We start from the raw sequence: 16,848 nt of genomic DNA on the forward strand, positions 1-16,848 counted from the left end.
TCACCGCGGCCCCGCCCCTCCCCCCCCCGCGTCAGCGCGCGGCCGGAAGCCGGAAGCCGGAAGCCGGGGGGGGGGGGGGGGGAGGGCTGAGGGGTCACGTGGGGGCGGGGTGGGGGGGAGTGAAAGTGAGAGTGAGTGAGAGCGAGCGCGAGAGTGAGCGCGCGGGGGGGGGGTCACGGACCCCCCCAGCGAGAGCTGGGAGCGCTGGGAGGGACTGGGCCGGGGACAGTGGGGGCACTGGGAGGGACTGGGACGGGGACAGTGGGGGCACTGGGAGCACTGGGATGGGGACACTGGGGGACAGTGGGGGCACTGGGAGGGGGACACTGGTGGCACTGGGACGGGGACAGTGGGGGCACTGGGAGCACTGGGAGGGGGACACTGGGGGACACTGGGGACACGGGGATGGGGACAGTGGGGGCACTGGGACAGGGACACTGGGAGGACTGGGATGGGAGCACTGGGAGGACTGGGGGGACACAGTGGTGGCACTGGGATGGGGACACTCGTTGCACTGGGAGGGACTGGGACGGGGACACTGGGGGACACTGGGATGGGGACACTGGGAGGACTGGGATGGGGACGGTGGGGACACTGGGATGGGGACACTGGGGGACACTGGTTGCACTGGGATGGGGACAGTGGGGGCACTGGGAGCACTGGGATGGGAGCACTGGGAGGACTGGGGGGACACAGTGTTGGCACTGGGATGGGGACACTCGTTGCACTGGGAGGACTGGGATGGGGACACGGGGGACACTGGGAAGACTGTGAGGGGACACTGGTGGCACTGGGATGGGGACACTGGGAGGACTGGGATGGGGACAGGGGGGAACACTGGGAGCACTGGGTGGACTGGGATGGGGACACTGGGAGCACTGGGATGGGGACACTGGGTGGACTGGTATGGGGCACTGGGAGCTCTGGGAGCAACTGGGAGGCACTGGGATGGGACGATGGGGACCGGAGTTACTGGGAGCACTGGGGTGGGGACACTGGGAGCACTGGAGGGGCTGGGGGACGCTGGCAGGCGCTGGGACGGGGGTGCTCGGGGCACTGGGAGCACTGGGAGCAACTGGGAGGTACTGGGACGGGATGGTGGGACCCTGGGGGAGCACTGGGAGGGGGACACCGGTGGCACTGGGAGCACTGGGATGGGGACCCTGGGGACACTGGTGGCACTGGGAGCGTGCTGGGATTAGAGGACTGGGAGCACTGGGGACACTGGGTGGGGGGATGGGGTTACTGGGAGCACTGGGATGGGGACTTTGGGGACACTGGGGGCACTGGGATGGAGACACTGGGGATCCCCGTGTCACTGAGACGTGTCACTGGTGCTACTGGTGTCACTGGTGTCACTGGTGTCACTGGTGTTGCTGGGGTCGCTGGGGTCACCAGTGCCACCGGTATCTTGCGTCACTGGTGTCACTGGTGTCACTGGTTCCACAGGTGATACTGGTGTCACTGGGGTCACTGGGGTCACTGGTGTCACTGGTATCACGCGTGTCACTGGTGCCACTGGTGCCACTGGTGTCACCGCTCTCGCCGGTGTCACCGGTACCGGGGGGGGGGGGTCCCTTCCAGGCCCCGCCCTCTGAGCCACCCCCCTCCCCCCTCCCGGTTCCGCCCCCTCCCCCCCGGGTCCCTCCCCCTCCCCCCCCGGCCCCTCCCCCCACCGCGGGGGGGTCCCAGCCGGGTCCTGGCCCGGCGGGTGACGCTGGACGGCACCGTCCAGTACCTGGTGGAGTGGGGGGGGGGCGGGATGCTGTGACACCCCCCCCCACCACCCCCCCGGGACAATTGAGGGGGGCCACCCCCCCCAAAAAATTCCCCCCCCCCCAGCTTTGAGCGAAAAAAGTTTATTTTTATCATTATGGAGATATTTAAAGGCGGGGGGGGGCACCCTTTGTGTGTGCCCCCCCTCCCCCCCCCAACAATAAATGGCTGAAGGGCAGCGCGGCCTCGTGTGGTTTGGGGGGGGGGGGGGCTGCACCCCCCCCGCGAAATTTGGGGTCCCCATGTGTGCTCCCCCTCTCAATTGGGGGGGTCCCTCCATTTTTTTTTTGGGGGGGGGACACAACCCCACAATCTGCATGTGTGTGCCCCCCCCCCAAATCTAGGAGGGGGGGCCCCCCCAATTTTTATGTCCTCCCCCCCCCAGATTTGGGAGCCCCCCCCAATTTACGTGGGCGCCCCCCCCCCCCAATTTGCCTCCCCCCCAATTTACATGTTCCCCTCCCCAATTTGTCACCCCCCCTCCATTTTCCAGGTCCTTCCCATTTTGCCCCCCCCCCCCCCCAAATTTCGGGGTTCCCCCCCCTCCAGTTTGCATGTGACCCCCCCCCAAATTGGGGCTCCCCCCCATTTCCCCCCCCCCCAATTTGGAGGTCCCACTCCAATGTGCCCCCAGATTTGGGGTGTCCCCCCCCTTGTGTGTGTCCCCATTTGTGTCCCCCCCCCATTTTTGCGGTCCCCCCCCGCCAGTTTGTCTTGTTTCCCCCCCCCCCTTTGTGGGGGTCCCCAGACCTGGGGGTCCCTCCCCTCCGTGAGTGTCCCCAAATTTGTGTGGGTGTCCCGTCCCCCCCAAATCTTCGGGCCCCCCCCATTTTTGGGGTGCCCCCCCCAATTTTGGGGGCCCCCCCTTCCCCGTTCCGGGCGGGGGGGGGCTCAGGGGGGGACGCTGTCCCCCACCCAGCGCAGGTACGGGGGGTTCCCCTGTGTCACCGGCACGGCCACCACCTCGGCCACCTCGTAGGGGTGCGCGGACCTGGGGGGGGGACACAGGGACACGGGGGGGGGGGTGTCAGGGTCACACTGTCACCCCCCCCCCCAATGTCACCCCACCCCTCGCTCCGCCCCCCCCCGGGTCTCACCGCACGAACTCGGCCAGCGCCGGGATTCTGGAGCTGCGGGTCTTGATCATCTGGGGGGATGAGGGGACACTTGGGGACATCGGGGACACCCCGGGGACAGCCCCGGGAGACCTTTGGGACACGCTGGGGACATTGGGGACACCACGGGGACATCGGGGACACAAGGGGGACACCGTGGGGACACCCCCGGGACCATGGGGATGTCAGGGAGACCCAGGGGACATTGGGGACACAATGGGGACACTGGGGACACTGGGGACACCATGGGGACACCTCAGGGACACTGGGGACACCATGGGGACACCAGGGGGACACGCTGGGGACCACAAGGACATCAGGGAGACCCAAGGGACGTTGGGGACACAATGAGGACACTGGGGACATCATGGAGAGACGGGGACACACCGGGGACATCATGGGGACACGCCGGGGACATCACGGGGACACCCCAGGGAGACCTTTGGGATGTGCTGGGGACATTGGGGACACCATGGAGACACCCCTGGGACATCGGGGACACCCTGGGGACATGGGGGACACCATGGGGACACCCCAGGGACATCGGGGACACCATGGGGACATTGTGGGGACACCCCCGGGACCATGGGGATGTCAGGGAGACCCAGGGGACATTGGGGACACACTGAGGACATCATGGGGACATTGGAGACACAAGGGGGACATGGGGGACATCATGGGGACGTTACGGGGACACCCTGGGGACCATGGGGACATCAGGGAGACCCAGGGGACACCGGGGACACAACGGGGACACTGGGGACACCCTGGGGACAGTGGGGACACCCCGGGGACACTTTGGGGACACCATGGACATCCTGGGGACACCCCGGGAACATTGGGGACACCCTGGGGACACTTTGGGGACACCATGGACACCCCGGGGACATTGGGGACACCCCGGGGACACCCCGGAGACACCCTGGGGACACTTTGGGGACACCATGGACACCCTGGGGACACCCCGGGAACATTGGGGACACCCTGGGGACACTTTGGGGACACCATGGACACCCTGGGGACACCCTGGGGACACCGACGACAGCCGGGGACACCCCCGGGGACATTGGGGACACCCTGGGGACACTTTGGGGACACCGTGGACACCCCGGGGACACTTTGGGGACACTTTGGGGACAGCGGTGACACTCACCAGCAGGACCTCGCTGTCCTCCTCCACCTTCCCCTTCCACTCGTAGCTGCGGGGGGGGGACACAGGGGACGGGGGGGGGACACGGAGGGGGCTGTCACCTCGTGTGTGTGTCCCCCCCCCAAGATGTCCCCAATGTCCCCCCCCCCCCCCCCCGGCGTGTCCCCACTCACATGGAGGTGACGTGGGGCAGGACGTTGACGCAGGCGGCCAGGCGCTTCGTCACCATGGCCCTGGGGACAGCGGGGACACTGTCACCCCCCTGTGCCCCCACAACCCCCCCCGAGGCATCACCCCCCCCCCAGCGTCACCCCTGTCCCCCCCAGTGTCCCCTCCTTGTGTCACCCCCCCCCGTGTCACCCCCCGCAGTGTCACCCCCGTCCCCCCGCGGGGTCCCCTGTGTGTCCCCCCCCATGTCCCCTGTCTCCGCAGTGTCACCCCTGTGCCCCCCCCATGTCACCCCTGTCGCCCCCCCACCATGTCCCCCTGGTGTCCCCTTGTCCCCCCCTCTGTGTCCCCTCCCCTGTTCCCCCCCCATTGTCTCCATGTCCCCCCCGTCTGTCCCCCCCATGTCCCCCCGTGTCCCCCCCTCTGTGTCCCCCCCCCTGTTCCCCCCGTGTCCCCCCCTCTGTGTCCCCCCCCCTGTTCCCCCCCCATTGTCTCCATGTCCCCCCCGTCTGTCCCCCCCATGTCCCCCCGTGTCCCCCCCATGTCCTGTCCCCCCCATGTCCCCACCATTGCCCCCCCCCGCTGTCCCCGTGTCCCCATGTGTCCCCCCCATGTCCCTGCCATTGTCCCCCCACCGCTGTCCCCGTGTCCCCCCCGTGTGTGTCCCCCGCTGTGTCCCCACCCCCCCGTGTCCCCACCCCCCCCGTGTCCCCACCATTGTCCCCCCCGGTGTCCCCGTGCCCCCCCCTTCTCCCCCCCGTGTCCCCGGGTCCCCACCGTGCCAGCTCCTTGGCCACCGTCTCGTTGGGGCAGGTGACGAATGCGGCCGAGAGGCTGCCGGGCTGGTAGGGGGCACCGGGGTCACCGGGGTCACGGGGGTCACGGGGGTCGTTGGGGCCGTCCCCGGGGGGGGGGTGGCCCGTGGCCATGGAGAGCAGCCGCCGGCCCAGCGCCGTCAGCCGCGGCGTCACCGTCACCGTCACCAGCGCCAGCGCCAGCACCTGTGGGGACACGCGCCCCCCGTCACGCCACCCGCCATGTCGCGAGAGCTGCTGTGTCGCGACAGCCACCGCGTCACGATAGCCACTGCGTCACGACAGTCACTGTGTCACGATAGCTGCTGTGTCGCGATAGCCACCGCGTCACGATAGCCACTGCGTCACGACAGTCACTGTGTCACGATAGTCACTGTGTCACGATAGCCACCGTGTCACGATAGCCACTGCGTCACGACAGTCACTGTGTCACGATAGCTGCTGTGTCGCGATAGCCACCGCGTCACGATAGCTGCCATGGCATGATAGCCGCTGTGTCATGATAGACACCATGTCATGATAGACACCGTGGCGCGATAGACGCTGCGTCGCGATAGACACCGCATCGCAATAGACGCTGTGTCACGATAGCCGCTGTGACACAAGACCCGCCGTGTCATGACACACACCCTGTCGCGATACCCACGTCACGACAGCCACCATGTCATGATACCACCGTGTCACAAGACCCATCATGTCACGATAGGTACCCTGTCACGATACCGATGTCACGACAGCCGCCGTGTCACAATACCACTGTGACACAAGACCCGCCCTGTCGCGACACTCACCCTGTCATGACGCCCACGTCACGACAGCCACCGTGTCACGACAGCCACCATGTCACAAGACCCGCCCTGTCGCGATACCCGCCATGTCCCAATACCACTTCCCAAGAGCCACCATGTCATGACAGTGCCACGTCACGATAGCCACCGTGTCACAATACGGCCATGTCACGACAGCCACCATGTCGTGACAGCCAGAGTGTTGCAACAGCCGGCGCAGGCGCTGCGAAACATCGCGATAGCTGCCATGTCACGACAGCTGCTCACGGCGCCGCCATGTCACAAATCCTGGCATGTCGCGATATCCCCCGGCACGTCACGATAGCGGCCCTGAGCACCGAGAGCCCCGGCGCGTCGTGACAGCCACGCGCGCCGTCGTGATAGTCACAGTGTCGCGATACCCAGCACGTCGCGATACCTGGCGCTGCAACACCACGATCCCCACTCTGTCGCGATAGCCGGCATATCATGACAGCTGCCCCCCCCGTGTCACGATACCCAACACCCAGACACCCACAGTGGCACCGCGTCACGACACTCGCTATGTCGCGACACCCGGCCCTGCCCCACCAGGCCCAGCACGTCACCACACCCCCCGCTGTCGCGACATCCCCCCTCCCCCATCACGATATGACCCCCCCGTCATGATACAACCCCTCTCTGTCGCGATATGCCCCCTCTGTGTCGCAATATGGGCCCCCCCCGTCATGATATGCCCCCTCTGTGTCACAATACGTCCTCTCTCTGTCACAATACGGGCCCCCCCATCATGATATGTCCCCCCTCTGTTGCGACATGGGCCCCCCCGTCGCGATATGCCCCCTCTGTGTCACGATATGGCCCCCCCGTCATGATATGCCCCCTCTGTGTCACAATACGTCCTCTCTCTGTCACAATACGGGCCCCCCCATCATGATATGTCCCCCCTCTGTTGCGACATGGGCCCCCCCGTCGCGATATGCCCCCTCTCTGTCGCGATAAGCCCCCCCCCCCGGGGCAGGTACTCACACCAAAGGCCAACTTCATGGGGGGGGGGAGCCGGTGCCGTCCCCTCCTGCCGGGAGAGCGGCCGTCAGGGGACAACGCCTGCCCCACGGCCGCCCCACGGCCCCCCCCAGCCCTACAGCTGCCCCATAGCCCCCCCACGGCACTGGAGCTGCCCCATGGCTGGCCCCTCCCCCCTGCCCCCGCCACAGTTCTTGCCCCCCAGGACCCCTCCAGCCCCATAGACCAGCCCCCCCAACCCTATATACAGAGCCCCAGCCCCATAGAATGCCCCTCCAGCGCCATTACACCACCCCTCCAGCCCCCTATATTGCCCCCCCACCCCACATACTGCCCCCTCAGCCCCATATACTGCTCTCATGCCCCCAGTATTGCCCCCCCCGCCCTATATACAACCCCACCAACCCCACATGCTGCTCCCAGCCCCCTATAGTGCCCCCCCAGCCCCACATGCTGCTCTCAGCCCCATATAGCACCCCCCCAGCCCCATATGTAGCCCTCTCAGCCCCCCAATATTGTCCCCCCGCCCCATATGCAGCCCCAAACCCCCTGTAGCACCTGCCCAGCCCCATATACGACTCCTCCAGCCCCCTATATTGCCCCCCCAGCCCCATATGCTGCTCTCAGCCCCCCAAAATTGCCCCCCAGCCCCCATATATTGCCCCCCAGCCCCCTATGTCACCCCCCCGGCCCATATACACCCCCCCCAGACCCATAAACAGCCCTCCCAGACCCATATGCTGCTCTCAGCCCCATATACCACCCCTCCAGCCCCATGTACTGACCCCCCACCCCATATACTGACCCCCCCCAGCCCCATACACCGCCCCTCCGTCCCACATACTGACCCCCCAGCCCCATATAACGCCCCCCCTGCCCCATATACTGTCCCCTATATCGCTCCCCCGCCCCATGTACTGCCCCCCCAGCCCCATATATCGCCCCCCAGACCCCTATTTTGCGCCCCCCCCCCCCGCAGCCCCCCCCGTACCCGCCGCCGCGCGCGCCGCTGGGCCGCCGCCCCCACGTGACCCGCCGGGCCCCGCCCCTCCCCCCCCCCCCGCGTCAGCGCTCGGCCGGAAGCCGGAAGCCGGAAGCCGGGGTGGGGGGGGTGGGGAGGGCTGAGGGGTCACGTGGGGGCGGGGTGGGGGGGAGTGAAAGTGAGAGTGAGTGAGAGCGAGCGCGAGAGTGAGCGCGTGGGGGGGGGGTCACGGACCCCCCCAGCGAGAGCTGGGAGCGCTGGGAGGGACTGGGCCGGGGACCCGGGGGACACTGGGAGGGACTGGGACGGGGACAGTGGGGGCACTGGGAGCACTGGGATGGGGACACTGGGGGACAGTGGGGACACTGGGACGGGGACAGTGGGGGCACTGGGACGGGGACACTGGGAGGACTGGGACGGGGACACTGGTGGCACTGGGACGGGGACAGTGGGGGCACTGGGAGCACTGGGAGGGGGACACTGGGGGACACTGGGGACACGGGGATGGGGACAGTGGGGGCACTGGGACAGGGACACTGGGAGGACTGGGATGGGAGCACTGGGAGGACTGGGGGGACACAGTGGTGGCACTGGGATGGGGACACTCGTTGCACTGGGAGGGACTGGGACGGGGACACTGGGGGACACTGGGATGGGGACACTGGGAGGACTGGGATGGGGACAGTGGGGACACTGGGATGGGGACACTGGGGGACACTGGTGGCACTGGGATGGGGACAGTGGGGGCACTGGGATGGGGACACTGGGGGACACTGGTGGCACTGGGACGGGGACACTGGGGGACACTGGGATGGGGACAGTGGGGGCACTGGGATGGGGACACTGGGAGGACTGGGATGGGGACACTGGTGGCACTGGGATGGGGACAGTGGGGGCACTGGGAGCACTGGGATGGGAACACTGGGAGGACTGGGGGGACACAGTGGTGGCACTGGGATGGGGACACTCGTTGCACTGGGAGGACTGGGATGGGGACACTGGGTGGACTGGTATGGGGCACTGGGAGCTCTGGGAGCAACTGGGAGGCACTGGGATGGGACGATGGGGACCGGAGTTACTGGGAGCACTGGGGTGGGGACACTGGGAGCACTGGAGGGGCTGGGGGACGCTGGCAGGCGCTGGGACGGGGGTGCTCGGGGCACTGGGAGCACTGGGAGCAACTGGGAGGTACTGGGACGGGATGGTGGGACCCTGGGGGAGCACTGGGAGGGGGACACCGGTGGCACTGGGAGCACTGGGATGGGGACCCTGGGGACACTGGTGGCACTGGGAGCGTGCTGGGATTAGAGGACTGGGAGCACTGGGGACACTGGGTGGGGGGATGGGGTTACTGGGAGCACTGGGATGGGGACTTTGGGGACACTGGGGGCACTGGGATGGAGACACTGGGGATCCCCGTGTCACTGAGACGTGTCACTGGTGCTACTGGTGTCACTGGTGTCACTGGTGGCACTGGTGTTGCTGGGGTCGCTGGGGTCACCAGTGCCACCGGTATCTTGCGTCACTGGTGTCACTGGTGTCACTGGTTCCACAGGTGATACTGGTGTCACTGGGGTCACTGGGGTCACTGGTGCCACTGGTGTCACCGCTCTCGCCGGTGTCACCGGTACCGGGGGGGGGGGGGTCCCTTCCAGGCCCCGCCCTCTGAGCCACCCCCCTCCCCCCTCCCGGTTCCGCCCCCTCCCCCCCGGGTCCCTCCCCCTCCCCCCCCGGCCCCTCCCCCCACCGCGGGGGGGTCCCAGCCGGGTCCTGGCCCGGCGGGTGACGCTGGACGGCACCGTCCAGTACCTGGTGGAGTGGGGGGGGGGCGGGATGCTGTGACACCCCCCCCCACCACCCCCCCGGGACAATTGAGGGGGGCCACCCCCCCCAAAAAATTCCCCCCCCCCAGCTTTGAGCGAAAAAAGTTTATTTTTATCATTATGGAGATATTTAAAGGCGGGGGGGGGCACCCTTTGTGTGTGCCCCCCCTCCCCCCCCCAACAATAAATGGCTGAAGGGCAGCGCGGCCTCGTGTGGTTTGGGGGGGGGGGCTGCACCCCCCCCGCGAAATTTGGGGTCCCCATGTGTGCTCCCCCTCTCAATTGGGGGGGTCCCTCCATTTTTTTTTGGGGGGGGGGACACAACCCCACAATCTGCATGTGTGTGCCCCCCCCCCAAATCTAGGAGGGGGGGCCCCCCCAATTTTTATGTCCTCCCCCCCCCAGATTTGGGAGCCCCCCCCAATTTACGTGGGCGCCCCCCCCCCCCCCCAATTTGCCTCCCCCCCAATTTACATGTTCCCCTCCCCAATTTGTCACCCCCCCTCCATTTTCCAGGTCCTTCCCATTTTGCCCCCCCCCCCCCAAATTTCGGGGTTCCCCCCCCTCCAGTTTGCATGTGACCCCCCCCCAAATTGGGGCTCCCCCCCATTTCCCCCCCCCCAATTTGGAGGTCCCACTCCAATGTGTCCCCAGATTTGGGGTGTCCCCCCCCTTGTGTGTGTCCCCATTTGTGTCCCCCCCCCATTTTTGCGGTCCCCCCCCGCCAGTTTGTCTTGTTTCCCCCCCCCCCTTTGTGGGGGTCCCCAGACCTGGGGGTCCCTCCCCTCCGTGAGTGTCCCCAAATTTGTGTGGGTGTCCCGTCCCCCCCCCAAATCTTCGGGCCCCCCCCATTTTTGGGGTGCCCCCCCCAATTTTGGGGGCCCCCCCTTCCCCGTTCCGGGCGGGGGGGGGCTCAGGGGGGGACGCTGTCCCCCACCCAGCGCAGGTACGGGGGGTTCCCCTGTGTCACCGGCACGGCCACCACCTCGGCCACCTCGTAGGGGTGCGCGGACCTGGGGGGGGGACACAGGGACACGGGGGGGGGGGTGTCAGGGTCACACTGTCACCCCCCCCCCCAATGTCACCCCACCCCTCGCTCCGCCCCCCCCCGGGTCTCACCGCACGAACTCGGCCAGCGCCGGGATTCTGGAGCTGCGGGTCTTGATCATCTGGGGGGATGAGGGGACACTTGGGGACATCGGGGACACCCCGGGGACAGCCCCGGGAGACCTTTGGGACACGCTGGGGACATTGGGGACACCACGGGGACATCGGGGACACAAGGGGGACACCGTGGGGACACCCCCGGGACCATGGGGATGTCAGGGAGACCCAGGGGACATTGGGGACACAATGGGGACACTGGGGACACTGGGGACACCATGGGGACACCTCAGGGACACTGGGGACACCATGGGGACACCAGGGGGACACGCTGGGGACCACAAGGACATCAGGGAGACCCAAGGGACGTTGGGGACACAATGAGGACACTGGGGACATCATGGAGAGACGGGGACACACCGGGGACATCATGGGGACACGCCGGGGACATCACGGGGACACCCCAGGGAGACCTTTGGGATGTGCTGGGGACATTGGGGACACCATGGAGACACCCCTGGGACATCGGGGACACCCTGGGGACATTGGGGACACCCTGGGGACATTGGGGACGCCATGGGGACATTGTGGGGACACCCCCGGGACCATGGGGATGTCAGGGAGACCCAGGGGACATTGGGGACACACTGAGGACATCATGGGGACATTGGAGACACAAGGGGGACATGGGGGACATCATGGGGACGTTACGGGGACACCCTGGGGACCATGGGGACATCAGGGAGACCCAGGGGACACCGGGGACACAACGGGGACACTGGGGACACCCTGGGGACAGTGGGGACACCCCGGGGACACTTTGGGGACACCATGGACATCCTGGGGACACCCCGGGAACATTGGGGACACCCTGGGGACACTTTGGGGACACCATGGACACCCCGGGGACATTGGGGACACCCTGGGGACATTGGGGACACCCTGGGGACACCCCGGGGACACCCTGGCGACATTGGGGACACCCTGGGGACACTTTGGGGACACCATGGACACCCTGGGGACATTGGGGACACCCCGGGGACACCCCGGGGACACCCTGGCGACATTGGGGACACCCTGGGGACACTTTGGGGACACCATGGACACCCTGGGGACATTGGGGACACCCCGGGGACACCCCGGGGACACCCTGGCGACATTGGGGACACCCCGGGGACACTTTGGGGACACCATGGACACCCTGGGGACACCGACGACAGCCGGGGACACCCCCGGGGACATTGGGGACACCCTGGGGACACTTTGGGGACACCGTGGACACCCCGGGGACACTTTGGGGACACTTTGCGGACAGCGGTGACACTCACCAGCAGGACCTCGCTGTCCTCCTCCACCTTCCCCTTCCACTCGTAGCTGCGGGGGGGGGACACAGGGGACAGGGGGGGGGACATGGAGGGGGCCGTCACCTCGTGTGTGTCCCCCCCCCCCGAGATGTCCCCAATGTCCCCCCCCCCCCCCCCCCCGGCGTGTCCCCACTCACATGGAGGTGACGTGGGGCAGGACGTTGACGCAGGCGGCCAGGCGCTTCGTCACCATGGCCCTGGGGACAGCGGGGACACTGTCACCCCCCTGTGCCCCCCCAACCCCCCCCGAGGCATCACCCCCCCCCCAGCGTCACCCCTGTCCCCCCCAGTGTCCCCTCCTTGTGTCACCCCCCCCCCCGTGTCACCCCCCGCAGTGTCACCCCCGTCCCCCCGCGGGGTCCCCTGTGTGTCCCCCCCCATGTCCCCTGTCTCCGCAGTGTCACCCCTGTGCCCCCCCCATGTCACCCCTGTCGCCCCCCCACCATGTCCCCCTGGTGTCCCCTTGTCCCCCCCTCTGTGTCCCCCCCCCTGTTCCCCCCCCATTGTCTCCATGTCCCCCCCGTCTGTCCCCCCCATGTCCCCCCGTGTGCCCCCCATGTCCTGTCCCCCCCTGTGTCCCCACCATTGCCCCCCCCCGCTATCCCCGTGTCCCCATGTGTCCCCCCCATGTCCCTGCCATTGTCCCCCCCCCGCTGTCCCCGTGTCCCCCCCGTGTGTGTCCCCCGCTGTGTCCCCCCCCCCGTGTCCCCACCATTGTCCCCCCCGGTGTCCCCGTGCCCCCCCCTTCTCCCCCCCGTGTCCCCGGGTCCCCACCGTGCCAGCTCCTTGGCCACCGTCTCGTTGGGGCAGGTGACGAATGCGGCCGAGAGGCTGCCGGGCTGGTAGGGGGCACCGGGGTCACCGGGGTCACGGGGGTCACGGGGGTCGTTGGGGCCGTCCCCGGGGGGGGGGTGGCCCGTGGCCATGGAGAGCAGCCGCCGGCCCAGCGCCGTCAGCCGCGGCGTCACCGTCACCGTCACCAGCGCCAGCGCCAGCACCTGCGGGGACACGCGCCCCCCGTCACGCCACCCGCCATGTCGCGAGAGCTGCTGTGTCGCGACAGCCACCGCGTCACGATAGCCACTGCGTCACGACAGTCACTGTGTCACGATAGCTGCTGTGTCGCGATAGCCACCGCGTCACGATAGCCACTGCGTCACGACAGTCACTGTGTCACGATAGCTGCTGTGTCGCGATAGCCACCGCGTCACGATAGCCACTGCGTCACGACAGTCACTGTGTCACGATAGCTGCTGTGTCGCGACAGCCACCGCGTCACGATAGCCACTGCGTCACGACAGTCACTGTGTCACGATAGCTGCTGTGTCGCGATAGCCACCGCGTCACGATAGCCACTGCGTCACGACAGTCACTGTGTCACGATAGCTGCTGTGTCGCGACAGCCACCGCGTCACGATAGCCACTGCGTCACGACAGTCACTGTGTCACGATAGCTGCCATGGCATGATAGCCGCTGTGTCATGATAGACACCATGTCATGATAGACACCGTGGCACGATAGACACTGCGTCGCGATAGACACCGTGGCTCGATAGACGCTGTGTCACGATAGCCGCTGCGTCACGATAGCCGCTGTGACACAAGACCCGCCGTGTCATGACACACACCCTGTCGCGATACCCACGTCACGACAGCCACCATGTCATGATACCACCGTGTCACAAGACCCATCATGTCACGATAGGTACCCTGTCACGATACCGATGTCACGACAGCCGCCGTGTCACAATACCACTGTGACACAAGACCCGCCCTGTCGCGACACTCACCCTGTCATGACGCCCACGTCACGACAGCCACCGTGTCACGACAGCCACCATGTCACAAGACCCGCCCTGTCGCGATACCCGCCATGTCCCAATACCACTTCCCAAGAGCCACCATGTCATGACAGTGCCACGTCACGATAGCCACCGTGTCACAATACGGCCATGTCACGACAGCCACCATGTCGTGACAGCCAGAGTGTTGCAACAGCCGGCGCAGGCGCTGCGAAACATCGCGATAGCTGCCATGTCACGACAGCTGCTCACGGCGCCGCCATGTCACAAATCCTGGCATGTCGCGATATCCCCCGGCACGTCACGATAGCGGCCCTGAGCACCGAGAGCCCCGGCGCGTCGTGACAGCCACGCGCGCCGTCGTGATAGTCACAGTGTCGCGATACCCAGCACGTCGCGATACCTGGCGCTGCAACACCACGATCCCCACTCTGTCGCGATAGCCGGCATATCATGACAGCTGCCCCCCCCGTGTCACGATACCCAACACCCAGACACCCACAGTGGCACCGCGTCACGACACTCGCTATGTCGCGACACCCGGCCCCGCCCCACCAGGCCCAGCACGTCACCACACCCCCCGCTGTCGCGACATCCCCCCTCCCCCATCACGATATGACCCCCCCGTCATGATACAACCCCTCTCTGTCGCGATATGCCCCCTCTGTGTCGCAATATGGGCCCCCCCCGTCATGATATGCCCCCTCTGTGTCACAATACGTCCTCTCTCTGTCACAATACGGGCCCCCCCATCATGATATGTCCCCCCTCTGTTGCGACATGGGCCCCCCCGTCGCGATATGCCCCCTCTGTGTCACGATATGGCCCCCCCGTCATGATATGCCCCCTCTGTGTCACAATACGTCCTCTCTCTGTCACAATACGGGCCCCCCCATCATGATATGTCCCCCCTCTGTTGCGACATGGGCCCCCCCGTCGCGATATGCCCCCTCTCTGTCGCGATAAGCCCCCCCCCCCGGGGCAGGTACTCACACCAAAGGCCAACTTCATGGGGGGGGGGAGCCGGTGCCGTCCCCTCCTGCCGGGAGAGCGGCCGTCAGGGGACAACGCCTGCCCCACGGCCGCCCCACGGCCCCCCCCAGCCCTACAGCTGCCCCATAGCCCCCCCACGGCACTGGAGCTGCCCCATGGCTGGCCCCTCCCCCCTGCCCCCGCCACACTCTTGCCCCCCAGGACCCCTCCAGCCCCATAGACCAGCCCCCCCAACCCTATATACAGAGCCCCAGCCCCATAGAATGCCCCTCCAGCGCCATTACACCACCCCTCCAGCCCCCTATATTGCCCCCCCACCCCACATACTGCCCCCTCAGCCCCATATACTGCTCTCATGCCCCCAGTATTGCCCCCCCCGCCCTATATACAACCCCACCAACCCCACATGCTGCTCCCAGCCCCCTATAGTGCCCCCCCAGCCCCACATGCTGCTCTCAGCCCCATATAGCACCCCCCCAGCCCCATATGTAGCCCTCTCAGCCCCCCAATATTGTCCCCCCGCCCCATATGCAGCCCCAAACCCCCTGTAGCACCTGCCCAGCCCCATATACGACTCCTCCAGCCCCCTATATTGCCCCCCCAGCCCCATATGCTGCTCTCAGCCCCCCAAAATTGCCCCCCAGCCCCCATATATTGCCCCCCAGCCCCCTATGTCACCCCCCCGGCCCATATACACCCCCCCCAGACCCATAAACAGCCCTCCCAGACCCATATGCTGCTCTCAGCCCCATATACCACCCCTCCAGCCCCATGTACTGACCCCCCACCCCATATACTGACCCCCCCCAGCCCCATACACCGCCCCTCCGTCCCACATACTGACCCCCCAGCCCCATATACCGCCCCTCCGTCCCACATACTGTCCCCTATATCGCTCCCCAGCCCCATATATCGCCCCCCCAGCCCCATATATCGCCCCCCAGACCCCTATTTTGCGCCCCCCCCCCCCCGCAGCCCCCCCCGTACCCGCCGCCGCGCGCGCCGCTGGGCCGCCGCCCCCACGTGACCCGCCGGGCCCCGCCCCCTCCCCTCCCGCGCGCTTCACCGCGGCCCCGCCCCTCCCCCCCCCGCGTCAGCGCGCGGCCGGAAGCCGGAAGCCGGAAGCCGGGGGGGGGGGGGGGGAGGGCTGAGGGGTCACGTGGGGGCGGGGTGGGGGGGAGTGAAAGTGAGAGTGAGTGAGAGCGAGCGCGAGAGTGAGCGCGCGGGGGGGGGTCACGGACCCCCCCAGCGAGAGCTGGGAGCGCTGGGAGGGACTGGGCCGGGGACCCGGGGGACACTGGGAGGGACTGGGACGGGGACAGTGGGGGCACTGGGAGCACTGGGATGGGGACACTGGGGGACAGTGGGGACACTGGGATGGGGACAGTGGGGGCACTGGGAGCACTGGGATGGGGACACTGGGGGACACTGGGGACACTGGGACGGGGACAGTGGGGCACTGGGACGGGGACAGTGGGGCACTGGGACGGGGACACTGGTGGCACTGGGACGGGGACAGTGGGGGCACTGGGAGCACTGGGAGGGGGACACTGGGGGACACTGGGGACACGGGGATGGGGACAGTGGGGGCACTGGGACAGGGACACTGGGAGGACTGGGATGGGAGCACTGGGAGGACTGGGGGGACACAGTGGTGGCACTGGGATGGGGACACTCGTTGCACTGGGAGGGACTGGGACGGGGACACTGGGGGACACTGGGATGGGGACACTGGGAGGACTGGGATGGGGACGGTGGGGACACTGGGATGGGGACACTGGGGGACACTGGTTGCACTGGGATGGGGACAGTGGGGGCACTGGGAGCACTGGGATGGGAGCACTGGGAGGACTGGGGGGACACAGTGTTGGCACTGGGATGGGGACACTCGTTGCACTGGGAGGACTGGGATGGGGACACGGGGGACACTGGGAAGACTGTGAGGGGACACTGGTGGCACTGG

At 67.2% G+C, this 16,848-nt stretch overlaps 2 protein-coding genes across 4 annotated transcripts; both read right to left on the minus strand.

The window, feature by feature from the left end:
• Positions 1 to 1,846: 1,846 nt before the first annotated feature.
• Positions 1,847 to 7,895, minus strand: LOC141736935 (protein CutA-like). 2 transcript variants are annotated; one of them, XM_074571603.1, is made up of 7 exons: positions 7,809 to 7,895; positions 6,821 to 6,866; positions 4,987 to 5,210; positions 4,215 to 4,274; positions 4,045 to 4,090; positions 2,874 to 2,923; positions 1,847 to 2,767 (listed from the first exon to the last, which is right to left on the minus strand). In XM_074571603.1, exons 2-7 carry the CDS (start codon positions 6,836 to 6,838, stop codon positions 2,668 to 2,670), a joined length of 498 nt encoding a protein of 165 aa, XP_074427704.1. In that variant the 5' UTR covers positions 6,839 to 6,866; positions 7,809 to 7,895; the 3' UTR covers positions 1,847 to 2,667. The 2 variants fall into 2 exon arrangements, with proteins under 2 accessions (XP_074427704.1, XP_074427705.1); XM_074571604.1 differs by lacking the exon at positions 6,821 to 6,866 and having other exon boundaries at positions 7,809 to 7,891.
• Positions 7,896 to 9,715: 1,820 nt separating this feature from the next.
• Positions 9,716 to 15,947, minus strand: LOC141736936 (protein CutA-like). Of its 2 annotated transcripts, XM_074571605.1 has the most exons (7): positions 15,873 to 15,947; positions 14,886 to 14,931; positions 12,865 to 13,088; positions 12,228 to 12,287; positions 12,055 to 12,100; positions 10,742 to 10,791; positions 9,716 to 10,635 (listed from the first exon to the last, which is right to left on the minus strand). In XM_074571605.1, the coding sequence occupies exons 2-7, from the start codon at positions 14,901 to 14,903 to the stop codon at positions 10,536 to 10,538; spliced, it is 498 nt and encodes a 165-aa protein (XP_074427706.1). In that variant the 5' UTR covers positions 14,904 to 14,931; positions 15,873 to 15,947; the 3' UTR covers positions 9,716 to 10,535. The 2 variants fall into 2 exon arrangements, with proteins under 2 accessions (XP_074427706.1, XP_074427707.1); XM_074571606.1 differs by lacking the exon at positions 14,886 to 14,931 and having other exon boundaries at positions 15,873 to 15,940.
• Positions 15,948 to 16,848: the final 901 nt, after the last annotated feature.

Source organism: Larus michahellis, unplaced genomic scaffold, assembly GCF_964199755.1.
Source record: "Larus michahellis unplaced genomic scaffold, bLarMic1.1 SCAFFOLD_85, whole genome shotgun sequence".
In the NCBI taxonomy this organism is placed as follows: domain Eukaryota; kingdom Metazoa; phylum Chordata; class Aves; order Charadriiformes; family Laridae; genus Larus; species Larus michahellis.